The 27,265-nt window shown below is 41.5% G+C and overlaps 1 protein-coding gene and 1 non-coding gene across 2 annotated transcripts; one reads left to right on the forward strand and one right to left on the reverse strand.

The window, feature by feature from the left end:
- Positions 1 to 16,746: 16,746 nt before the first annotated feature.
- Positions 16,747 to 26,728, reverse strand: LOC145956309 (uncharacterized). The gene is made up of 2 exons (XM_083071892.1): positions 22,877 to 26,728; positions 16,747 to 16,956 (listed from the first exon to the last, which is right to left on the reverse strand). The coding sequence occupies exons 1-2, from the start codon at positions 25,541 to 25,543 to the stop codon at positions 16,747 to 16,749; spliced, it is 2,877 nt and encodes a 958-aa protein (XP_082928018.1). The 5' UTR covers positions 25,544 to 26,728.
- Positions 25,806 to 25,912, forward strand: LOC145956626 (small nucleolar RNA R71). The gene has a single exon (XR_014432865.1). It is a non-coding gene; the product is annotated as a small nucleolar RNA R71 (small nucleolar RNA).
- Positions 26,729 to 27,265: the final 537 nt, after the last annotated feature.

Raw genomic sequence — 27,265 nt, forward strand, 5'->3', positions numbered from 1 at the left:
AAAAATAATAGTGCAAAATTACTAAATTACCCCTATTTATTCTAAGCAATTATAAATTAACTATCTACATGATGACAGTTTAAATATGTACACACAGAAAACGGTAAAAGAAGGGACTTTAAAGATATAAACATTTGAAGCGTGCTTTCTTATATATCTTGACAGAAATTGGGAAGCGTTTTGGCGTTCCCTCCCTCTACAAGACCGCTCGCTCCCTCCTATAAAATTTTAACTATGGAAATCCGGAGGATTTCCCTTCGACTAGGTTCGAGACTCAAGCAAATGGCTCGTGACTCAAGAACTTCGTCGGATCAACTCTCCGAATGATTTCTAGGCAGAGCACTGCTCAAAAAAACCCAGAATACTCAAGAAGAGGGTTAAAACTCCGTGTGAAAGTGTAGAATGACGTCCCATTGACGTCATATTTATAGGGATGAGGCTCAATACGGTCTCTGGGGGTCAATACGGTCCGTATTGAAGTTTTGAACTACAATACGGCCGTATTGAATTCAATACGGCCGTATTGAAGTTCAAAAAACCTCAATACGGCCGTATTGAAGTTCAGTGCAGCCGTATTGAAGTTCAGTGCAGCCGTATTGAGTTCAGTGCGGCCGTATTGAAGTTCAGAAACTTCAATACGGCCGTATTGAGTTCAGTGCGGCCGTATTGTAGTTTAAAATGTTCAATACGGCCGTATTGGGCTTCATTCCTCCCACTTTTCTTATTTTAGCTATCTTAAGACCTCTAGACCTATAGAGAACCCTCCTTGGGCTTTCTGGAAGTCCTTCTGGCTTATCTTCCTTCAGTCTTCGAGAGTCTTCAAGCTTTATTTCCGACCCGGACAATTTTAGGGGTCTACAGCTGCCCCCCCTTTACTTAGTCGGACGGCCTTTTGGTGTACCGGCTGACAAGTAAAGGAGTTGACCCAATTGTCCGGGTGATGTGCCAACCTTCTGACTTGTAGCGTCTTCCGGTGGAAAATTGTTGAGTAGCCTCTCCAGGTTGTTGCATACCTCGGCGCTTCTAACAACCTCGGTAGCTAAGTTTACCCTCTCCAGGGTCAACTTCACTCGACGCCCGAGCTGGAAGTTGAACACCAACGTGCCTCTGACGACGCTGATGGTTGAGTACTGTCTCTCCAGACCTTGAGTACCGTCTCTCCAGACTTTGAGTACTGTCTCTCCAGACCTTGAGTACCGTCTCTCCAGACTTTCTTTGAGTACCGTCTCTCTAGACTTTCTTTGAGTACCGTCTCTCCAGACTTTCTTTGAGTACCGTCTCTCCAGACTTTGTTTGAGTACCGTCTCTCCAGACTTTGTTTGAGTACCGTCTCTCCAGACTTTGTTTGAGTACCGTCTCTCCAGACTTTCTTTGAGTACCGTCTCTCCAGACTTTCTTTGAGTACCGTCTCTCCAGACTTTCTTTGAGTACCGTCTCTCCAGAATTTGTTTGAGTACCGTCTCTCCAGACTTTGTTTGAGTACCGTCTCTCCAGACTTTCTTTGAGTACCGTCTCTCCAGACTTTGTTTGAGTATCGTCTCTCCAGACTTTCTTTGAGTACCGTCTCTCCAGACTTTGAGTACCGTCTCTCCAGACTTTGTTTGAGTACCGTCTCTCCAGACTTTCTTTGAGTACCGTCTCTCCAGACTTTGCTTTGTCTCTGACGACCTAGGCAACTGAGTTTGCCCTCTCCAGGGTCTGCGTCCGTGTCTTCTGATCACTTCGGCAATGCGAGTTTACCCTCTCCAGGGATCTGAGATGATTTTTTTGTCTCCACAGTCCACTATGCTGCTTCGACGTTTTTCTGATTTTGTGCCACTGAGGGCTGGATAACGCAGGGATCCGTCTAGGGGATGTGCAGTCATTCATAGGTTCTTGTGCCCCAACTTGCATTTGCATAGTTGGTACCCATGGGGAATTTCTGACTCCTTGGGGTGTAGACACAGATGCTCTTCTTGAATTGAGCGATGCCTTATGTTTGGCTGACGTCCTTTGACGTTGGTGGAGTATCCCGGTTATCCTTATTCGGGTGTCTCTCTTTGATTTTCTGATTTTGTAGCCTCTGTGTAGGCTATTATCCGCTGGGGGATTTTGTCATTGATTGTGATTAGCCTCTTCTGTTAGGCAGATCATCTTGACGCTTGATGTTTGGCCAAGAGCCAGATTCCATTTGGGGAATGATTATTGATCTTTTGATTTTTTTCCTTTTTGTAGGAATGCCTCTTGAGTAGGCGACTGGGGATTTGGGGATCTTATGTATCCCAGAGTATTATTTAGGAAGCCTCTACAGGCTTAGACTCACTCAACGCCTGAGTTGGAGAGCTATCTTCCACTGAGGAAGTTTTAAGTCCTTTGACTAGATATACTGCTTGGGTGATCGTGCTTCCATTGGGAATTTTGTCGATCTTGCTTTGATAGCTCTCGCTGGGGATTTGTTCCGTGAGCTTGAGTTGGGGTTTCTCTGGGGAGTATTATTTCTGCGAGCCTCTCCAGGCTCAATTATTCTGATGAGAGTATTATTTCGGCAAGCCTCTCCAGGCTCAGTTATTCTGCGAGAGTATTATTTCGGCAAGCCTCTCCAGGCTCAATTATTCTGAGAGAGTATTATTTCGGCAAGCCTCTCCAGGCTCAATTATTCTGAGAGTATTATTTTGGCAAGCCTCTCCAGGCTCAGTTATTCTGATGAGGGAGTATTATTTCGGCGAGCCTCTCCAGGCTCAGTTATTCTGTACGAGTATTATTTCGGCAAGCCTCTCCAGGCTCAATCGTCTTTTGGAGAGTATTATTTTGGCAAGCCTCTCCAGGCTCAGTTATTCTGTATAATTTGTTGGGTTTTCTGTATTTTGCCTTTTTGTTGATTTTGGCTTTTTCTGTGTTTTTGCCTTTTTTGTTGATTTTGGCTTTTTCTGTGTTTTTGCCTTTTTTGTTGATTTCGGCTTTTTCTGTATTTTTGTTGATTTTGGCTTTTTCTGTATTTTTGCCTTTTTTGTTGGTTTTGGCTTTTTCTGTACAGAAATGTCTCTGAGGAGTATTATTTTGGCAAGCCTCTTCAGGCTCAGTTATTCTGAGAGAGTATTATTTCGGCGAGCCTCTCCAGGCTCAATTATTCTAAGAGAGTATTATTTCGGCGAGCCTCTCCAGGCTCAGTTATTCTGAGAGAGTATTATTTCGGCGAGCCTCTCCAGGCTCAGTTATTCTGAGAGAGTATTATTTCGGCGAGCCTCTCCAGGCTCAATTATTCTGAGAGTATTATTTCGGCAAGCCTCTCCAGGCTCAGTTATTCTGAGAGTATTATTTCGGCAAGCCTCTCCAGGCTCAGTTATTCTGTACGTTTTATTGATTTTCTGAATTTCTGCATTTTTTTTGCTGCTGTCATACACAAGCAATTTTTCTATTTTTTCTATTTTATGCGACTTCCTCATGATGAGGTCTTTGGATATTTCTTTGTGGCCAATACGGCCATATCTATTTCAGTACGCCCGTACTGAGTTGAAAATTTGTTCATAACCCTGTTTTTAGTACGGGTGTACTGAACATGATACGGGCGTACTGTTTTTTCTGAAGTTTATATTTTTTGTTTTTTTCAATAAACAGAGAATAAGTGATCTTCCATTACACCTATCATCTGTATGCATGTATGCAGTATGATTCACCTAATTCTATTTGATTTACTTTTCAAAAGAATTAACCGATGCGTTTCTCTGTTTGGATTTTTGCCACTCCTCTAGACGGGCTGTGTGCTGCCGATTTCTGTAACCGAGGAATGATGCATGTTATATTGAGATTTGGTGTCATCAACCAAATGATTTTCCTTTCCTTTAGAAGATGTGTCAACCCTCCTATTGACTACTATATCTCCATGTTTCCACTAGATTATTCAAAAATCGTTTGGGACAAGAGAGAAAAGAAGGAAAGGATATTTTTTTCGAAAGTTTGTGTTTTAGAGGGGATTATTTATTTTTTGAAAAATGGATTTTGTAAGAATGGCTTGGCCAATGGTAGGCTTAAGTGTTTAGGCTTGTTTGATTAAACACTTATGAAGTTAATAAAATCTTGTTTATTGACGTTGTGATTTTGACAACTTGGATAGCTTCCTTTGAGCCTTTCTTTTTGAATTCGGCTCATGGTACCATCATGGATTTCTTTTGCTTTTTGATTGTCCTTATTTTTGCCTAAAACACCTCTTTGCGGCATTTTAGCGGACTTTTGATTTTTGTTCATTTTTGCAACCCTAACTTTTGCCTAGGTCACCCTTTCGTGGGATTCCTAGCGGGTCTTTTGCTCTTATTTTTGCGCAGCCCCCTTTTTGGGTTTCCTGCCGAGCTTCTTTTATTTTAAAGGATTTCTTTTTATCCATGATGGCACTTGTCGAGGCCAAGGGAAGGTGCTCCAAGTTGTCACACACACTTCCACATAAAAATGATGTGGGTTTATTGATTATTAAGACGATTTTAACCTCACTTATGTTCATTCAAACAGGGTTAAATAATGTGGTTTAGAATTTTATTTGCAAGCAAGAAAAGAAGCAATAAGAAATAATGATGAATGATTTTATTATAATCATAGTGGAAAACATGTGCCCTATCGAGGCTCGGGGGTCGGGCTGTCCCCGAGGAGTAATCTCTAATAGTCATCAGGCCTATACATCTCTATCGGAAGGAGAAGAGCACTTGATGACGACGACCGGCCTTGACGCTTGTGAACCGGCCTTCCTGAAGATCTGGCTTAAAGAACGTCGAGAAGGATCTTGATTCCTCTTCGTTCTTTGATCTTTAACAGGGTTGTATCCTAACCCTTGTTTCCCCGGATTATCCTTGATAATGGGTAGCTCCGGAATTCCTTGGGAGTCCTTGCCAAGTCCTTGTCCCGGCAAGTATCCATTCTTGGTGAGCATATGGGCTACCTTCTTCATTTCTCGGGGAAATGTCTCAACATTGGCGATCTCCAATGCTTGGAAGGCAGTTTCTAAAGCTTCCTCTGCTGCATCCACATAAGGTATGTTGGATGGCTTGCTGATGAGTATGTCATCTTCAGCTTGTACAGTCACCAGTTTGTCACCCACTATGAACTTGACTTTCTGGTGGAGCGTAGAGGGTACAGCTTTCGCATCATGAACCCAAGGTCGGCCAAGGAGACAGCTGTATGCCGGAGTAATGTCCATCACTTGAAATTCGACGTTGAAGATAGTGGGTCCAATTTGGATTGGAAGATTGATTTCTCCCACTACTTTTCTTTTAGATCCGTCGAAAGCTCGAACGATCATGTTGCTCGGGCGCATTTGGACTCCCTTGATTGACACTTGATCAAGCGTTCTTTTGGGCATCACATTCAAGGAAGATTCGTTGTCTACCAAGACTTTTGCGATGTGACACTCCTTGCACTTTACGGAGATGTGCAAGGGCTTGTTGTGATTAGGTCCCTCGGCGGGGATCTCTTCATTGGTGAAAGTGAGGTGATCATTAGCCGTGATGTGACTAACAATCCCCTCAAACTTGTCTTGGGAGATGATATGCGACACATATGCCTCGTTCAAAACTTTCAACAGAGCTTGCCGATGCGGTTCGGAGCTTAGGATCAACGACAACAGCGTAATCTTTGCTGGCGTCCTATGAAGTTGATCCACGATGGAGTACTCGCTCTGTCGGATATATTTTAATAGCTCATCAGTCTCCTCCTCGGATTCTTTATTTTCCTCGGTTTTTTTCTTTTTCTTTTTCCTTTTCTTTATTCTTGGGAGCTTTATCATGAAGATCATCGGGAGTGTAGATCCTGCCACTCCTAGTCATGCCCCCAAGTCCAGCGATGTTAGAGATATCGCTGTAGGCAGAAGAATAGATGTCGTATATCCACGGCACAGCCTTATTTGATTCGTAGGGGAAAGGTCTTGGAGCAGTGATCCTTAATGGTGTTGGACCTTCCCCTTTATTCGTCTTGATTACCAACAACGGAGTTGATGTGCGCTCGCTTGGCGCGGTTGTTGGCTTACACTTGATAACGAACGACGTGCGATCCATTCTTTGAACATACGCATCGATTAATTCTTTCTTTTTATTAATGTTTATTAATGATTTATTGGGAGGGATGTATGAAATGTAAACCTAGATCCCTCCATGATCTTTGATAAGAATGCATGATATGAGATGATGACGTTGAATATGCATGCATTGTGTTTATTCAACTAAGTATTATCATGTTTTTAGGATGTCCCTAAGATGATGCATGATATTGCTTGGTTTGGATAAATAACCCTTTTTTTCTTTTTTTTGGGTATTTTGTATTTATTATTTTTTGTATTTTTGGGTGAAAAGGGAAACTACCTATATGAATGTGATGAAGGTAGATGTTAACACCATGTAACGGAAGATTCTTATTCCCATTTATTCTTTTAAAAAGGAATGTTGTATGTTTAAAGAATGCAATGTATGCTCAAACAATGTCACATAAACAATGCACAAACAATTCACTCATCCACGAACAGTCACGAGCGAATCACGAGGTAGGGGTATCCTGCAGAAAAGTGCATATTCAAGGTGGTTCTAACTGTTCTCACCGGTCTGAGGCCCCCAAGGTGCCCCCATTATAGGGACCCAATTCCTCTCGTCGTAAGCCGATGGAAAGCTCCAACGCACTGTCGGACTCGAGTTCATGGTTATCACCTTGAGTGATGCTTTCCGACAACGGTCTACGGGCACCTATAGACCCATTCGACAACCGGCCGTACTAACATCCACTCCCTATGGCTTACCACTCATGCCCCCGGGAATAGAGGGAACTGTTGTGTGCAAAGGTTTGTGTGCAGTTTTTATTTCAAACATTTGCGGAAAATTAAACAAACAACAGTTATTTAAAGCCAAATAGATAAAACATATTATCATACAAGTGAGGGGTAATGAAGTAATTTTTAACTATTATTTGTTAAAAATAATCTGTCACTAAATGGGACTGACTCTCGAAGATTCCCCAGCAGAGTCGCCATCTGTCGCCACCGGCCCGAAACGGGCTTTCGGCATTCGCGAAAGGATGGTTGGACTCTTTTATTTGTTAAAAAATATGGATTGCTAGAATGACTTATTCTCAAACTGAGACCTTGTCAAACGAGCAATTTTATTAAAAGGCTCACCAATCCATGTTAATCCCAAGCGGGACCCTCCATGGATTAGCGGTTTTCATAAAAAGGAAGGGTTCGTGGAGTCGCCACCAATGTTTTACTCAAAACATTGGAAAAAGAAGTTTAAGGCAATCGATTCAAAAATCGACTTCGGCCATGACAACCAGAGTCGGGTAAGGGAGTCGGTTACGCGTGGGGAAGGTGTTAGCACCCCACAGCGCCCCTTTCGGGTTCCCTATGACAGATTATTTAAAAATAATAGTGCAAAATTACTAAATTACCCCTATTTATTCTAAGCAATTATAAATTAACTATCTACATGATGACAGTTTAAATATGTACACACAGAAAGCGGTAAAAGAAGGGACTTTAAAGATATAAACCTTTGAAGCGTGCTTTCTTATATATCTTGACAGAAATTGGGAAGCGTTTTGGCGTTCCCTCCCTCTACAAGATATAAACCTTTGAAGTTCAGTGCAGCCGTATTGAATTCAATGCAGCCGTATTGAAGTTCAGAAACTTCAATACGGCCGTATTGAGTTCAGTGCGGCCGTATTGAAGTTCAAAATGTTCAATACGGTCGTACTGAACCTCTGGGAGGCCGTATTGGGCTTCATTCCTCCCACTTTTCTTATTTTAGCTATCTTAAGACCTCTAGACCTATAGAGAACCCTCCTTGGGCCTTCTGGAAGTCCTTCTGGCTGATCTTCCTTCAGTCTTCGAGAGTCTTCAAGCTTTATTTCCGACCCGGACAATTTTAGGGGTCTACAATCATCACCATTGGCGAAAGAGTGGAACAAGGGCTGAAAAGTGGGAAGCTAGCTGGGCTTTCCCAATCATTTGAAGCCAAGAAGACCTACGGGAAGAAGAAGGAGGGAGGAGTCAATGCCGTAAATATTTCTTCATCTTCTTCCACTTCGAAGTCAGGAAAGTCGCAATACAACCCTGTGAAGAAGTTTGATAAACTTCCGACCACATATAGCGACCTCCTACCGAAGCTAGTGGAAGCACGTCTTCTAGCTTACGTTCCACTAAAGAAGATTGATCCACCTCATCCCTATTGGTACAAACCGCAAGACAAATGTCTATACCATTCGGGGGCATCGGGGCATTCAACGGAGAAATGTAGAGCTCTCAAAAATAAGGTCCAAGACCTTATCGATGCAGGGTGGATCACTTTTGATTCAACAGCGCCCGACGTGAGCAAGAATCCTTTGTCGAAGCAGGAGTAGAGAGAAGAGCAAGCCACAATAGGGCCCCTCCATATTCTTCTTTTAGGGACTCATGATCAGTACCCGAGATCATGAGAACCTTTTCATGTAAATAAGGGTTTTTGTACAGTTTTAATACATATCAATAAAGAGGCATTTTTCACATATCATTCTCTCTTTTGTTCTTTTCTCTCTTTCCTCATTAACATTAATAATTCTAAACCTAAACAGAACCAATAAAATAATTATGTCTGTAATTGTTCGCTCTGACCGGGATCCGAAAGTTGAGGATGAATGGGTTGAGTCGGATAGCGATGAGGAGGCCATCTCTCCGGATCTGCAAAGACTACTAGAACGAGAAGCTCGCCTACTCCAACTCGTCAAGAGAAATTGGAGACTGTGAATTTGGGGCATGGCCGAGAGATATAAGAGGTCAACATTGGGACCCATATCAGTGATGAAATAAGGATACATGTTTCCGCTATGATTATAATAAAATCATTCTTCATTGCTTCTTTTCTTGCTTATAATAAAATTCTAAACCACATTATTTTTAACCCTGTTTGAATAAACATGAATGAGGTTAAAATCATCTTAATAATAATAAACCCACATCATTTTTATGTGGAGGTGTGTGTGACAACTTGGAGCACCTTCCCTTGGCCTTGACAAGTGCCATCATGGGTAAAAAGAAATCTTTCAAAATAAAAGAAGCTCGGCAGGAAACTCAAAAAGGGCACTGCACAAAAATAAGAGCAAAAGACCCGCTAGGAATCCCACGAAAGGGTGACCTAGGCAAAAGTTAGGGTTACAAAAATAAACAAAAACAAAGGTCCGCTAAAACGCCACAAAAGGGTGTTTTAGGCAAAAATAAGGACAATCAAAAAACAAAAATAAATCCATGATGGTACCATGAACCGAATTCAAAAAGAAAGGTTCAAGGGAAGCTATCCAAGTTGTCGAATCACAACACGACTTTTTAACTTCATAAGTGTTTAATCAAACAAGCCTAAACACATAAGCCTACCTTGGCCATCCATTCTTACAAAAACCATTTTTGAAAAATAAATCCCCTCTAAAACACAAACTTTAGAACAAAAAATATCTTTCCTTTCTTTTCTCTCTTGTCCCAAATAATTTTAGAATAATCTAGTGGAAGCATGGAGAAATAAATCATCACTGATAATGGATCTAATCTGAACAACAAAATGGTGGAAGAACTGTGCCAAGAATTCAAGATCCAACACCATAACTCTTCCCCATATCGGCCAAAGATGAATGGGGCAGTCGAGGCAACCAATAAGAACATCAAGAAAATAGTGCAAAAGATGGTTGTCTCATTTAAAGACTGGCACGAGATGTTACCCTTCGCTTTCCATGGTTATAGGACTTCTGTACGCACATCTACAAGAGCTACTCCATTCTCCCTCGTCTATGGGATGGAGGCAGTGCTACCCGTCGAAGTCGAAATACCTTCCCTAAGGGTAATCATGGAAGCAAAACTTTCCGAAGCAGAATGGGTTCAAAGCCGGTATGACCAGTTGAACCTCATTGAAGAAAAACGGCTGAACGCCATATGCCATGGTCAAGCCTATCAGAGGAAGATCAAAAAGGCTTTTGACAAGAAAGTCCACCCTCGAGTCTACCATGAGGGAGAGTTGGTAATGAAGAAATTGCTACCAACTCAAAAGGACAAAATCGGAAAGTGTGCCCCAAATCACGGAGGACCATACGTGGTAAAACGAGCCTTCTCAGGAGGAGCACTGATCCTCACGGACATGGATGGAAAAGAACTTCGATACCCAGTCAACGCTGACGTGGTAAAGAAGTACTGTGCTTGAAGACGTTGCTTGCATAGGCCCGCTAGGATGAAAACCCAAAAAGGGCGTCCTAGGCAAAAGTTAGGGCAAAATAAAAAGCCCGCCAGTACAAGGGTACTAGGCAAAACAAAGGCGAATTTATCCCCGCTAGGATATGTCCTAGGCAAAAATTAGGGGCAAAAGAATAAGATACAAAAACAAAGCAAGCAACGATCACTTGAATCGAAAACCGAAAGGCGGCTCAAGTGATTATCTTCTAGAAGCAAGCGTCTTGCAGCATCTACACTCCTGGCTCAGGCATCTCACCCGAAGCAACTAGGGGAATGTAAAGAGCAACAATTACAGATATAATTGTTAAGCCCAATGTATAGCCTACCTTGGCCAGCCATTCTTCAGAAAATCCTTCTGTATATCTTTCTGTAAAAACACTTGTGAATATCAATAAAATATCTATTCATTTTCTCTTCTCTCTTGACCATGTGATTATGCCTCTAAAATTGGTATTTCATAAAAATTGTACGAAATTCCTTTAATAATCGGTCAATAAAGAAAATTGGAGGGGTTCCTATAAAATCCGTAATCTCCTGCATAAAAGGCTCACAAAAATATTCCCTCACGTCGACGACAGAAATTCCTCCAAAGAAGAGGAGGATAGGGAGAGCCATTCATTTTCTAAAAAAAAAAAACATCAACAAAATTAACTTGCATTTTTGTGCATCACACACACATTAGTTGCACATTCAAAGACCTTATCATGAGGCAATTGCATAAAATAGAAAAAATAGAAAATTGCTTGTGTATGACAGCAGTCAACAAAGGCCAAAAAAAACGACAAAAAGGCAAAAATACAGAAAAAGCCAAAAAATGACAAAAAAGGCAAAAATACAGAAAAAGTCAAAATTCGACAAAAAAGGCAAAGATTCCGCGTCGTACAGAATAACTGAGCCTGGAGAGGCTTGCCGAAATAATACTCTCTCAGAATAACTGAGCCTGGAGAGGCTTGCCGAAATAATACTCCCACAGAATAATTGAGCCTGGAGAGGCTCGCCGAAATAATACTCTCTCAGAATAACTGAGCCTGGAGAGGCTTGCCAAAATAATACTCTCCAAAAGACATCTCAGCTTGCATTCTCGGGCTGAACAAAAAACCAATTCATCATACAGAATAACTGAGCCTGGAGAGGCTTGCCGAAATAATACTCATCAGAATAACTGAGCCTGGAGAGGCTTGCCGAAATAATACTCCCCAGAGATATTTTAGCTTTCACTCTTGGACCAAATTTCCCAGAGAAAGCTATCCAAACCAGATCATCGAAATTCCCCAACGGAAGCATGATCCAAACAAAATATCCAAGTCAAAGGACCTAAACTTCCTCAGTGGAAGATAGCTTTCCAACTCAAACGAAGAGTGAAGCTAAGCCTGAAGAGGCTTTCTAAATAATACTCTGGGATACATAAGAACTTCAAATCCCCAGTCGCCTACACAGAGGCACCCCTACAAAAGGAGAAAAATAAAAAATATCAATAAATATTCCCCAAGCGGAATTCGGCATCCAGCCAAACACCGAACATCAAGATGATTTGCCTAACAGAAGAGGCCAGTCAAGAATTGAATGACAGAATCCCCCAGCGGATAACAGCCTACACAGAGGCTACAAAAATCAGAAAAATCAAAAGAGACACCCGAATAAGGATAATCGGGATACTCCACCATCGTCGAAAGGACGTCAGCCAAATCATAAGGCATCGCTCACATCAGAAAGAGCATCTTCGTGTCTACACCCCAAGGAAACAGAAATTCCTCAATGGGTACCAACTACGCAATGGAAAGTTGGGACACAAGAACCTATGAGTAACTGCACATCCCCTAGACGGATCCCTGCGTTATCCAGCCCTCAGCGGCACCAAAATCAAAAACAAATCGTCGAAGCAGCATCGTGGACTGTGGAGACAAACTTAACTCAACACCCTGGAGAGGGCAAACTCACCATGGAGAGGGCAAACTCAGCCACCCTGGAGAGGGCAAAATCACCCTGGAGAGGGCAAACTCAGCCACCCTGGAGAGGGCAAACTCACCCTGGAGAGGGCAAACTCACCCTGGAGAGGGCAAACTCAGCCACCCTGGAGAGGGCAAACTCATCCTGGAGAGGGCAAACTCACCCTGGAGAGGGCAAACTCACCCTGGAGAGGGCAAGACTCATGCTACCAAAGTGACTAGAAGCGCGGAGGTATGCACCAACCTGGAGAGGCTACTCAACAATTTTCCCACCTGAAGACACTACAAGTCAGAAGGATGGCACATTCCCCGGACAATTGGGTCAACTCCTTTACTTATCAAACGGTACACCAAAAGGCCGTTTGACTAAGTAAAGGGGGGGCAGCTGTAGACCCCTAAAATTGTCCGGGTCGGAAATAAAGCTTGAAGACTCTTGAAGACTGAAGGAAAGTCAGCCAGAAGGACTCATGGAAGGCCCTAGGAGGATTCTCTGTAGGTCTAGAGGTCTTATAATAGCTCAAAATAAGAAAGTGGAGGGAATGAAGCCCAATACGGCCTCCCAAAAGTTCAGTACGGCCGTATTGAACATTTTAAACTACAATACGGCCGCACTGAACTCAATACGGCCGTATTGAAGTTTCTGAACTTCAATACGGCTGCACTGAACTCAATACGGCTGCACTGAACTTCAATACGGCTGCACTGAACTCAATACGGCCGTATTGAGGTTTTTTGAACTTCAATACGGCCGTACTGAATTCAATACGGCCGTATTGTAGTTCAAAACTTCAATACGGACCGTATTGACCCCCAGAGGCCGTATTGCGCCTCATCCCTATAAATATGACGTCAATTGGACGTCATTCTACACTTTCACACTGAGTTTTAACCCTCTTCTTGAGTATTCTGGGTTTTTTTGAGCAGTGCTCTGCCTAGAAATCACTCGGAGAGTTGATCCGACAAAGTTCTCGAGTTCTGAGCTTTTTGCTTGAGTCTCGAACTGAGTCGAAGGGAAATCCTCCGGATTTCCATAGTTAAAATTTTCTAGGAGGGAGCGAGCGGGCTTGTAGAGCGAGGGAACGCCAAAAAGCTTCCCAGTTTTACTTGAATATAAAAGCACGCTTCAAAGGTTTCTTCTTAAGACCTTCCTTTTACTGCTTTCTGTGTGTATATTTAACTGTCATCATGTAGATAGTTAAGTTATAATTGTTTAGAATAAATAGGGGTAATTTAGTAATTTCGCACTATTATTTTTAGAAATAATCTGTCATAGGGAACCCGAAAGGGGCGCTGTGGGGTGCTAACACCTTCCCCACGCGTAACCGACTCCCTTACCCGACTCTGGTTGTCATGGCCTAAGTCAATTTTTGAATCGATTGCCTTAAACTTCTTTTTCCAATGTTTTGAGTAAAACATTGGTGGCGACTCCATGAACCCTTCCTTTTTATGAAAACCGCTAATCCATGGAGGGTCCCGCTTGGGATTAACATGGATTGGTGATCACTGTGCAATATGCGACGAGCCGACCTCACCATGTCACTTCAGCCGCCCTGGCCAGTCTCAAGCAAAACGACGACGAACCGCTCCGGGCATTCATGGAACGTTTTGCTGCCACCTCGATCAAGATCAGGAACCTGAATCCCGAGGTCGCCCTACATGCCATGCTCATGGCACTCAAGCCCGGGCCATTCGTCGACAGCTTGTGTCGTGAGTCTCCCTGCGACATGGACGAGCTCCGCGCCCGCGCTGCAGGTTACATCCAGATGGAGGAACACTCCGCCTTCCATGACCAGGTTCGCGGAAAAGGACCAGCGAAGCCAGAGCAGGGGCACAACGATAAGGTCAAAGTCAACAATGACAGCCAGTTCAAGAAGTTGGCTAGGGCAAACAGAGGGGGGAGGTATGACTTCTACACTCCCCTGAACGCACCCAGAGTCCACATCCTGGAAGAAGCCAGCAACAACAACCTACTCACCCTTCCACCGCCAGGACACACCCCCAACAGCGCCGACAAGTCCAAGCACTATCGGTACCACAGGAACCACGGTCACACCACGGAGGAGTGTCGCACGCTCTGGGACCGTATTGAAGAGCTTGTCCAGGCAGGCCACCTCGGCCAATACATCCAGCGACAATAGGGTCACCGAGGAGGCTATGGTGGTCGGGGGCGTGGCAGAGGCCGAGGTTCGGGAGCTCGCACGGACCAACCCTCTGGCTCCCAACAAAATGCCGACGGCGCAGTGCAGGCAGAGATAAGCTAGGAGACAGGGACAACCCCCTTACGGGGAGTGATTAACATAATCGCAGGTGGTTTCGCTAGGGAGGCGCCAGCAGCTCGGCCCAAAAGAGACACCTACGGAATGTCAACTGCATCCACTCTACCACCTCGGCCTCGCACCAAAGCTCACCGCCGATCTCCTTCTCTGACGAGGACTACGCGGGCGTCAGCCCCAACCAGGATGATCCCATGGTTATCGTGGTAGAAGTCTCCAACTGGGAGGTACAGAAGACACTCATTGACAAAGGGAGTTCGGCCGACGTCCTATACTAGCCGACGTTCCTCAGGCTAGACGTCCCTCATTCTCTCATCCAACCTCACACGGAGCCCCTAGTCGGCTTCGCAGGAGAGCGAGTTCACACTCGCGGGTATGTAGACCTACTAACAACTTTCGGGGTACCTCCGGATACAAGAAGAATCATGGTTCGATACCTCCTCGTGGAGGCCAACACCTCCTATAACATCATTATCGGGAGGCCAACCTTGAATCAGCTCGGAGCGGTGGTATCCACTCCACACCTCACCATGAAGTTCCTAGGGAATGATGGTAAGAATATCTCCGTCAAAGCAAATCAGAAGACAGCTCGGCAGTGTTACGCCGAGAGTTTGAAGATCTCCTCGACCGGCAAGCAAAGCAAGGGGGGTCCCCCCACCGTAGCTCCTTAAGTTCCTTTTCTCTTTTCTGTATGAACGAAGTTGTGCACTCTTTTCCCGCCTCAGTCCTTGACTGAGAGGGTTTTTAACGAGGCACACAAAAATGATCAATAAAATCACTCATTTTGTTCCACATTCTTATTTATTTGTTTTATAAAGGACGAAATCGAACCAACCTCTTTCACTCTTACTAAGGTCGAGTACGAACCTTAAGCACGCCCACCCGAGGTCGAGTACGAACCTCGGCAAAATTCGTTTTACTCCAAATTGAGGTCGAGTACGAACTTCAATACGCCCACCCGAGGTCGAGTACAAACCTCGGCAAAATTCTTTTTACTCCAAATTGAGGTCGAGTACGAACCTCAATACGCCCACCCGAGGTCGAGTACGAATCTCGACAAAATTCGTTTTACTCCAAATTAAGGTCGAGTACGAACCTCAATACGCCCACCCGAGGTCGAGTACGAACCTCGGCAAAATTCATTTTACTCCAAATTGAGGTCGAGTACGAACCTCAATACGCCCACCCGAGGTCGAGCACGAACCTCGACAAAATTCGTTTTACTCCAAATTGAAGTCGAGTACGAACTTCCATACGCTCATTCAAGGCCGAGTACGAATCTCGGTGCGTTTATTCGAGGTCGAATCCGAACCTCGATGAAATTCATTTTACACAAAAACTGAGGTCGAGTACGAACCTCGATACAATTCATTTTACGCAAACCCAAGGTCAAGTTCGAACCTTAGGACGTCCATCTCAAGTCGAATTCGAACCCTTAATACAGTCTATCCCACTCTAAAAACAAGATTGAGCCCGATAAGACAGAAAAACAATCAAAGTAAGGAAAATTGAATCTCGAAGAACAATATATATACAAAATACTTGTAGAGTTTGACACTTGAGCTCAAAGGAAAATACTAAATAAGGAAATGAAAAAGGGAGAAATAAACTAAGCTATTACAAAGGCGGCCTAGGCTGAGGCATTCTCACTAGAACTGTCATTGACATCGTCTTCCTTGACCAACCTCCCAAAGCGGACAACCTTCTCCACATGCATGGAGGAAAAGTCGAACCCAGGAGCAAGGTGCCGTGCTTGACGAGCAGCCTTTTGGAAGCCCCTCTTGTGCTCCATCACAACGGAGCGTTCGACCTCCGCAAGCCTCCTTTCCACGGCCGCCTTCCCCGCTGCCAGCTCCGCAAGCTCCACCCTCAAGGTGGCAATCTCGTCCTCCCGGCCACCAAGAATGACCTCGCTACGGAGGCGCTCCTCAGCCGCCACCGCCAACTCTCCTTTAAGAGAAGTCACAACATCCTCCAGAGCCCGCACTTGGCCACGAGAAGACGTCACCTCATCCTCCAAAGCGCGGGCGCGACCCCGAGAGAAGGCGACGAGCTCCTGCAGCTCCCCCACCTAGGAGGTATAAGCCTCGTTGGATCGCAAGGCGATCTCAAGAGACTTCTGCACCCTTGCAAGGTCGCCCCTCACAGATCGAAGCTCGGCCCCCTACAGCTTCGCCTCACCAAGGGAAGCACTAAGAACCTTGTTCTCCTCCCTCAAGATCTTATTCGCATCCTTCCAGGGTTGAAGTTGGCCCCTCAGCTTGGCCAGGTCCTCTTGCTGCTTGGCCCACCTATGCTTCCTGTGGCCCATGATGGTCGTAGCCCTCTGCAAAAGGACCTAAGCTGTGTCAAAGCTCTCAACAAGCCATGCTCCTTCGATCATTTCTTGATCCCCAACGCTCAACAAGCCAGTGGGGAAGAATTTCTCGGCGGTCACCCCCGCACTCCATAACGAGTCCATGTCAGCCGAGGCACTAACATGGTCCAACCTCACATCGGAGCGACCCTTCCCGAAGCGGTGAGCGAGGTATCGGCTTCGAGAAACCCCCTGGGACGAACTAGGTGAAGGAGCAGTGATGTGTGGAAAACCGCAAGTGTACGGTTGTCGTCAAGTAATAAATATCGAATCACAGGGACTACGTGTTTGACCTAGAATTACTAGTATTTTAATTTGAATTTTAAAACAGATTGAATTTTTGTTTTGAGATGATAAGATCAGATTTGATGGTAAAAGAGATAGTAATGCAATTAATGAATAAGATAAAACTTTAAGATAAGATAAGGAGATTTCCGGGAATCTAGGGTTCGCACAAAGAGTTCCAACAATATTGAATTATTATTTTCATTAATTAATTCTATTCCATCTTGAAGGTAGTCTTAACCTAATTTAATCCTTGCACCTTCTCAGGCTACGAGGACGTGTTTAATTAAAATTAATCTCTACTCTCGTAGTAATTACGTTCAATTAAACCCATTAAGATCTTTGTTAATCTATTGCTCCTCGAAAGCTTAAATCAACTCTCGTGATTTAACACTCAAGTCTGTTCCTTTAGGTTCCGATAATTAGGTTCTCCTCTCAGTTCATCCCTAATTATCTATGATTCTGAAAATTAAGATTAATTGTTTATCATAATTATAATCAAGTTCTCCTCTCAGTTCATCCTTAATTAATGTTATTATGAAAACAATAATATTAAAGTTCATATATAAAATATAAAAGAACAGATCAAGAATTGGAATAAAATTAAGAAACTGAATAATGCATTAATAAAGAGGTTCTCAGAGGCTAAGCCCTGATCCCAGAAAAAGGGAAACTACTCACAGGAGTTCATAGTAGTTCTCCAAGAAAAGAAGAATAAAAGAAAAGCAAACCTTAGAGTCGATGGCACAGGCGCCCAACCTTCTCCAAGTGTCAAAAACTAAATAAAACTGTCTCCGAAAACAAAAGTCCCCGTTCTAGGCTAACCTCATCTAATTTATAACCTAAAAGGGTAAAAAGGTAAAACTACCAAGATAAAAATTACAAAGATAAAATAAAAATAAAACATAAAACTTAAAAAGCTGGGACGCGAAGTGAATCACGGCCGTGACTGAGAATCACGACCGTGATCTTCTCTGGAGCACATCTATGAAGGGTCAGTGGCGTTCACGGGTGTGATTGGGAGTCACGGCCGTGATTTTCTCTGGTGAATCACGGGCGTGATTTAGAATCACGGCCGTGATTTTCCCTGTAGCTCAGCATTTCCTCTTTAATTCTTAAATCTTGATCCTGCTCAGAGAAAACACAACACATACCAAGAAAAGCATAAAATAGGAAAATGATATAAAAATTTATTAAAAACATGAAAGATATGCATGATTATGCTATGAATTCTTGTGAATTAAAGTGCTAAAATACGAGTAAAATACACAACATCAAATAACCCCAAACTTGAACTTTTGTTTGTCCTCAAACAATAATTTTATTCCAAAAAAAAAAATCATCAAGAATTAACTGAGCATTTAAAATCTTCACTCTTAGTCTCACAAGGTCCAATTAGAATCTTAATCTTTCATTACTAGCGCCAACTCTTAGTTTCTAAGAGTTTCATGATGTCAAATCTTGTAAAGCTCATTAGTCAAACGAAGATAATTTAACAGAAATAATTTTTCAATGCTTGTGACACAAATAGGGGTAATATTTTTATTTTTGTTTTTGTCTCACCTAAAACATTTCCCCAGTAGCCAATCAGTGTAGAGAGGATGATAATTTCAAGAACACGTAGCCTCAAAGGGGGTGTAGCTATTTTACTAAACAATTCCCCAGTAGCTAATTAGTTCCCTTAGTTTTCTAAGGTTAAGAATATTCTCCCTCTAACCTATGACCTCAAAGGGGTGCTAGGTGAATTTTTTTTTTTTTTTTTTTTTATTACCCCCCAAAAGCTTTTAAGCACGAATTAAAAAGAATTTATCTTCAAGAGACTATTTTTATAATTCTCGATCATTTCAAGCCTCAATACTAAGAACCAAGTGCTAGCCACAAAACTAGCTAATTTTTCAACCTTTTGTTCTGAGACTTCAAGATTCAATTCATCACATTCAGTGTTTTCAAAGACGAACAATTTCATTAAAAATATTTACTTTTCAAACACAAATTCAAGCTGGGATTAGCTGAATATGTATATATGCATGATTTTTTTTTTTTTTTTTTTTTTTTACTTTGCATGAATGAATGAAATGCGTACATCCTCCTAACCCCAAACTTAAAGATTTGCTTGTCCCGAAGCAAAGAGCTAATGAATGCATGATAGATTATTTTGACAAAATTATAAAATGCATGAATATGCAACCAACCCACAACAGAAAGGAATGCTTGTCCCTAAGCATCAGAGTAAAATAAGGAATAAGAAAGATCTCACTGTGGTGGAAAATCATCTGGATACCGTTGAATGTGCCATTGATACATTTGATCAACCATGTAATTATAATGCTGCTGGCGTTCATCCATTTGTTTCAGCCGGTTATCCATTGATTGAATAGCTGCCAGGATAGCAGCATTGTCCACCTCAGGTCCAGGATGTAGAGGGGGTTGTTCAGGAGCTGCTTCCTCATCTGCAGGAGCCGCTTCCTCAGCTGCTGGAGGTAGGTCCTCTAATGGCTCCAGTGGAAACTGCCGTGTAGCCCGGTTCTTCACGGTGTATGTTGGATTTGGTAACTGGTGGTGCACTCCCGACTGGGTTACTACAAAGTAGTATTTATCATCTTCATCTTTCGCAATGCAGTTCATAGAAGAGCAGGTAGCAAAATTAATAGTACGGCTTCCAGGGAGTGGTTCTAACTGGTCCAGCCAAGCGTGATAGCCAAGGTGTTTGGCTATAGTGGTAATGAGGCCGCCGTTCACAATCGCACCGTGGCTGGTATTGGAAATACTCTGGAACTGTCGTGCCAAATGACTGCCAGAATCAATAGGCTCCTCTCTATTTTCCATCATAGCCCATAAAAGTAAAAGGTCGCTCAAACGAACCTTTCCTTCAGAATCACCTCGGGCCAAAACAGTAGAGGCAATAAAGCGGTGCATAATACGGATGGCGGGATGGCGGAAAGCAGAGGAATTACATTTTCCAGCGACCCAATTACTTGTACCTGTCAAACTATACCAAAAAGAACCAGGGTTGAAAGAACTTGGGGTTCTCGTGCTCCCTCCAGTGGGAAATCCAAAAATATTATTGAACTGAGCTAGGGTTAATTCGTGTTCTTGGTTAAACATACGGAAAGAAATCAAACCTTCAGAACAATTTGGCCCAGATAATATTTCCGTGTGGAGAGAGCTCAAGAACTCAAGAACTAGTCGAGGATAAACAACATCATTATGCATGGTAGCAAAGGTTGTCCACCCAATGTTAGTTAACATGAAATTGATATCAGCACGTAAACCCAACTTACGAATAAATGGGAAGTCGAGATACCTGGTAGGATGGATAGTGCGGACGCGTAATACCTCGTTCCGCTCACGCTGTTCATCGTTCCGATAGAACCTCGGAGGAAGGTGCGAAATTTCACTTGCTTCTTCCTCGTAACTGTGGGTATCGGAAGCGGTGGAGGACGAACCAACGATACGGGTGCGCTTGGGAGCCATGGATGAACGGAAGGAGTGAATGTGGGAGGAAGAGGGAAGAAGAGGAAGAAGAAGTGAGAAGCTAGGGTTTGGGAGAGAAGAAAAGAGAGAATGGGCAGAGTTCGTAAGTTTGAGAGAAGTGAGAATGTAAAAGGAGGGGGAAAAATATATAAGGGAAAGGGGAATTTCAAAAATCACGGGTTGTATCTGTTGAGCGTCAGCAGGGAATCACGGGCGTGATTGGAAATCACGGCCGTGATTCTCTTTGTGAGTTTTCAAAAATTTTCCAGAGAAGATCACGCCCGTGATTTATAATCACGGTCGTGATTCTCTCTGGGGTTTTCCAAAAAATTTTCCAGAGAAGATCACGCCCGTGATTTATAATCACGGTTGTGATTCTCTCTGGGGTTTTCCAAAAATTTTCCAGAGAAGATCACGCCCGTGATTTAGAATCACGGTCGTGATTCTCTCTGGAACTCTGAAATTTTATTTTATTATATATTTTTTTTTTTTCATTTTTTTTTTTTTTTTAAGAAACTTGAGTAGGTTCCTGAAGAACCATAGAGTATAATTTTTCTAAGTGTTCCCCATGGAAATATAACTTCAATCTCTGTGCATTGACCTTGAATATGTCGCCTTTATCGTTTCTGATTTCTACAGCTCCATAGGGATGTACTTTTTGAACTGTAAAAGGCCCTGACCATCTTGACTTCAATTTTCCAGGAAACAATCTGAGTCTGGAATTAAATAATAGCACCGAGTCCCCTTGCTTGAATTCTCTTCTATGTATATGCTTGTCATGCCACCTCTTTGTTCTTTCTTTGTAAATCTTAGCATTTTCATATGAGTCTAATCTGATTTCATCAAGCTCATTGAGTTCCAATTTCCTTTTTTCTCCAGCATCCTTTAGGTCATAGTTGAAGTATTTTATTGCCCACAAAGCCTTGTGTTCTAGCTCTACAGGAAGATGGCAAGATTTGCCATAAATCAGCCTAAATGGAGACATGCCAATAGGTGTTTTGTAAGCAGTCCTGTAGGCCCAAAGAGCTTCATCTAATCTTAAAGACCAGTCCTTTCTTGTTGTAGATACAGTCTTCTCAAGGATCTTTTTGATTTCTCTGTTGGATATTTCTACCTGTCCACTTGTTTGAGGGTGATAAGGTGTACCAACCTTGTGAGTGACTCCATACTTTTTTAAGAGAGATTCAAACTTTCTTTCAATAAAATGTGAGCCTCCATCACTGATCACAGCTCTTGGGACCCCAAATCTTGGAAATATAATTCTTTTGAAGAGTTTAATGACAGTATTTGAATCACTCGTTTGAGCGGGAATCGCTTCTACCCACTTGGACACATAATCAACTGCAACTAATATGAACTTGTAACCTTTAGAACTTGGGAATGGTCCCATGTAATCTACTCCCCATACATCAAAAATTTCTACTTCTAAAATCCCATTTAATGGCATTTCATGTTTCCTGGATATATTCCCTGATCTTTGGCATTGGTCACAAGAATTTACCATCTTCCAGGTATCCTTAAATAAGTTTGGCCAGTAAAAACCAGATTGTAGAATTTTAGCTGCAGTTTTTGACGTACTAGCATGCCCTCCATATGCGGAAGAATGACATGAGTGAATGATGTGAGGAGCTGCTTCTTCTGAGATACACCTTCTGTAGATACCATCTCTACACCTCTTATATAGGTAAGGTTCATCCCAAATAAAGCTGTTAAGGTCACTAAAGAATTTCTTCTTTTGTTGATAATTAAAGTCTTCAGGAAGGACTCCACATGCTAAGTAATTCGCATAATCTGCATACCAGGGACTGTTTTTCACAACAACTGCTAAAAGCTTTTCGTCTGGGAAGCTGTCATTAATAGGGAGTTCCTCCTTTGTTGCTTGGTCTTGTGGAAGTCGAGAGAGATGATCAGCTACTACATTTTCTACTCCCTTTCTGTCCACAATCTCTAAATCAAATTCTTGTAAAAGGAGAATCCATCTGAGGAGCCTAGGTTTAGCATCCTTTTTATTAAAAAGATACTTTAGGGCAGAGTGATCTGTGTAAACAATAACCTTAGACCCCACAAGATAAGATCTGAACTTTTCAAAAGCATAGACGACTGCTAACAATTCTTTTTCTGTTGTTGCATAATTGGCTTGGGCTTCATCAAGAGTCTTGCTGGCATAGTATATAGCATGAACCTTCTTGTCCTTTCTTTGTCCCAATACAGCTCCTATAGCATAGTCACTTGCATCACACATGATTTCAAAAGGAAGGCTCCAGTCAGGAGTTTGCAGAATAGGAGCTGTAGTGAGAGCTTCTTTCAACCTGTAGAATGCATTCTTACAAGAAACATCAAAGTTAAAAGGTACCTCTTTCACAAGTAGATTAGATAATGGTTTAGAGATTTTTGAAAAATCTTTAATAAACCTTCGGTAGAAACCGGCATGCCCTAAGAAACTTCTAACACCTTTAACATCAATTGGAAGAGGCAATTTATCAATTACTTCTATTTTTGCTCTATCTACCTCAATTCCTCTCCCAGATATTAGGTGTCCTAAGACAATTCCTTCTTGTACCATAAAATGACATTTTTCCCAATTTAAGACTAAATTCACTTCAGAGCAACGCTGCAATACTTTAGTTAGATTTAATAGACAGTCATCAAAGGAAATACCATAAACTGAAAAGTCATCCATGAAAACTTCCATCTCTTTTTCTAATAAATCACTAAAGATTGCAGTCATACATCTTTGAAAGGTAGCAGGTGCATTACATAGGCCAAAAGGCATTCTCCTATAAGCAAAAGTACCATAGGGACATGTAAAAGTAGTTTTCTCTTGGTCTAATGGATGAATAGGGATTTGATGAAAACCGGAGTATCCGTCCAAATAACAAAAGTATGAATGCATTGCTAACCTTTCAAGCATTTGATCAATAAAAGGTAAGGGAAAGTGATCCTTTCTAGTGGCATTATTTAATTTTCTATAATCAACACACATACGCCACCCAGTCACAGTTCTTGTGGGAATTAATTCATTATTATCATTTTTAACTACTGTCATCCCACCTTTCTTAGGAACCACATGAACTGGACTTACCCAAGGACTATCAGATATAGCATAAATTACCTTAGCATCCAGTAATTTCAAAATTTCTTTCTTTACCTCTTCTTTCATCTTGGGATTTAGTCTTCTTTGAGCTTCAACAGAAGGTTTGGATCCTTCCTCCAAGAAGATGCGATGCATACAAAATGAAGAACTAATCCCCTTTATATCAGCCATAGTATATCCAATAACTTTTCTAAATTTTCTCAACTCATTGAGAAGTTTTTCAGTTTCTTTTTCATTTAAAGCTGAATTTACTATGATTGGATAAGTGGAATTAGCCCCCAAAAACTCATACCTTAAAGATGAAGGAAGTGGTTTAAGTTCTAACTTTGGAGAGTTTTCTTCTTGCCAATCTGTTGAAGACTCAAGAAGACTTTCTACTAGAGGATCTTTTTCTTTACACGGGGGACTTGAATCGATCAAGCAAGCATAATTAGGTTGAATCCCCTCAAGATCTATGTGCTTTCCTCCAACTAGAAAATTCTCCAAGGGATCCCTCAAAATAGATCTCATGACTTCTTCCTCCATGTCTTTAGGCAATATATCAACCCTGCAGCAAATATTTTCAAGAGAAGGTTGTCTAACAGATTTAGCAATATTAAATTCCATTGTTTCATCATTAATGGATAAGGACAATTTTCCATGTTTGACATCTACTATCACGCCTGCTGTAGCCAAAAATGGTCTACCTAGTATGATTGGTATTTGTTTGTCCTCTTCCATTTCTAAAACAACAAAATCTCCCGGAATTAAAAATTTACCTATCTTAACTGGAACATCTTCTAAAATTCCTATGGGATATTTTATAGATCTATCTGCTAACTGGATTGACATTGCTGTAGGCTTTAATTCTCCCATATCTAATTTCTTGCAAATTGATAAAGGCATTAAACTGATACTTGCCCCAAGGTCACATAAGGCTTTTTCAAACCTTAGATTTCCAATGAGACAATGTATAGAGAAACTACCAGGATCCTTAAGTTTTTTGGGCAAATTATGATGGATCAATGTAACAGTCTCTCTATCATCCAATTTCCTTCGGTTAGCTAAAAGATCCTTAAGAAATTTAGCATATGTAGGCATCTGTTGTAGAGCTTCTACAAATGGAATGTTTACATACACTTGTTTGATCATATTTAAAAAATTTTCAAATTGTCTATCAAGTTTAGTCCTTGCTAACCTTTGAGGAAAAGGAATTGGAGGGTGATAAACAGTTTGAGGCTTTGATGAAGATACTTTTTCTTTTTCTAATCTCTCTTTTTCAGGTTTTTCAACCATAGGAGAAGCGTCTTCATCAATCTCAATATTATCATTTTGATTAGACACAGGTCTGTCTAATTTCTTCCCACTCCTTAAAGTAACAGCATTAACATTTTCAGCTGGGTTTGCAACTGTTTTACCTGGGAACTTACCTGGAGAATTGTTTGAACTAGGCATCAACTGTGCAATTTGATTTTCCAGCATCTTGTTGTGGAGAGTAATATTCTCAACCTTGACAGCAAGGTTTTGAATAGAATTTGCCATTGAATCATTGGTCTGTTTTTGATTAGTGACAAAATTCTCCATAAGGTTTTCTAATCTTGAAACACTTTGTTGAATTGAGGGTGTCTGTACTGGATTTCCTTCCCCATTAATGAAGTGATTGGACGGACGGAAATTAGGTTGCTGATTGCTAGTTCCTTGAACTGGGTTATTCTTCCAAGAAAAGTTAGGATGATTCTTCCAACCAGGGTTGTATGTGTTGGAATATGGATTACTCTTCTCTCTTCGAGGAGTGTCATAGAAATTATGAGAAGCTGCCACCTGTTCAGTAGTATCTTCTTTTTCTCCAGTAAAAATTGAGGTACAATCTACTGTAGTGTGCCCTTGTTCCCTACAAAGGTCACATACTTGATTTGTAGCCACTGAATTAACCTTAGCTTTTTCCATCTTGTCTAATCTTTGATTAAGAGTATCAAATTTTGCTAAGAGTAACTCAATATTGTTCACTTCATATCGCCCCGGAGTTCCTTTCCTTGCTGTGACTTCTCTTTCACTGTATTAGCTGTGATTTGAGGCTACATTTTCCAAAATAATCATGCAGTCATTAATAGGTTTCCCCATGAAAGATCCTCCAGCTGCTGAGTCTAATATCATGGTGCTTTGTTGGTCCAATCCTTCAAAGAAAAATTGGATGGTAAGCCAACGGTTGAAGCCATGTTGTGGGCATGCTTGAAGATATCCTTTGAACCGCTCCCATGCTTCATAAATAGTCTCTCCAGTGCCTTGTTGGAAATTAGTGATTTTCTTCCTCAATTCTTTAGTTTTAGAAGGAGGAAAGAATTTCTCTAGAAAAGCTCTTTCACATAATTCCCAAGTTGCTATCTTTTCTCTAGGCACTGTTCTTAGCCACACCTTTGCCTTATCTCTCAAGGTGAGTGAGAATAAGTGGAGTCGCATTCCATCAGAAACTTCATCATCAAATTGCTGGGTCTCACAGATTTCCAAGAACCCCTCTAAGTGGTCATTAGGATCTTCTGATGGTAGTCCTCCAAAGGTGTTCTGTTTGAGCATATTCACCAGAGAAGCTGGTACAGTAGCTCCAGTTTGCATCTCCCCTCCAGGTATCCCACGAGCTACGAGTGCAGAGTAATCCCGAAGCGGTAAATTATCTCGTTGTGCAGCCATGTCAAATTCTCTAGAAAGGTTTCTTTTCCTTCTCAGGAGAGTTCTTTCAATCTCAGGATCAAGTGGTGTTGGTTTCCCAAGACGTAGAGATCTCTTTTGCATTAACCCTAAGGCACTGCAAAAAAAAAAGAAAGTGACCCGTGAAATCTGAATTGGAGAAGTAAATACTAACAAACAAAAAAAAAAAATATTATTTATTTATTTATTTATTTATTTTTTTTTTTTTTAAATTTCGAATTAAAATAATTGTAATTTAAATCAAGAGACGTAGTCCCCGGCAACAGCGCCAAAAACTTGATGTGTGGAAAACCGCAAGTGTACGGTTGTCGTCAAGTAATAAATATCGAATCACAGGGACTACGTGTTTGACCTAGAATTACTAGTATTTTAATTTGAATTTTAAAACAGATTGAATTTTTGTTTTGAGATGATAAGATCAGATTTGATGGTAAAAGAGATAGTAATGCAATTAATGAATAAGATAAAACTTTAAGATAAGATAAGGAGATTTCCGGGAATCTAGGGTTCGCACAAAGAGTTCCAACAATATTGAATTATTATTTTCATTAATTAATTCTATTCCATCTTGAAGGTAGTCTTAACCTAATTTAATCCTTGCACCTTCTCAGGCTACGAGGACGTGTTTAATTAAAATTAATCTCTACTCTCGTAGTAATTACGTTCAATTAAACCCATTAAGATCTTTGTTAATCTATTGCTCCTCGAAAGCTTAAATCAACTCTCGTGATTTAACACTCAAGTCTGTTCCTTTAGGTTCCGATAATTAGGTTCTCCTCTCAGTTCATCCCTAATTATCTATGATTCTGAAAATTAAGATTAATTGTTTATCATAATTATAATCAAGTTCTCCTCTCAGTTCATCCTTAATTAATGTTATTATGAAAACAATAATATTAAAGTTCATATATAAAATATAAAAGAACAGATCAAGAATTGGAATAAAATTAAGAAACTGAATAATGC

Source organism: Cajanus cajan, chromosome 3, assembly GCF_000230855.2.
Source record: "Cajanus cajan strain Asha chromosome 3, NIPB_CcT2T_4, whole genome shotgun sequence".
Taxonomy (NCBI): Eukaryota; Viridiplantae; Streptophyta; class Magnoliopsida; order Fabales; family Fabaceae; genus Cajanus; species Cajanus cajan.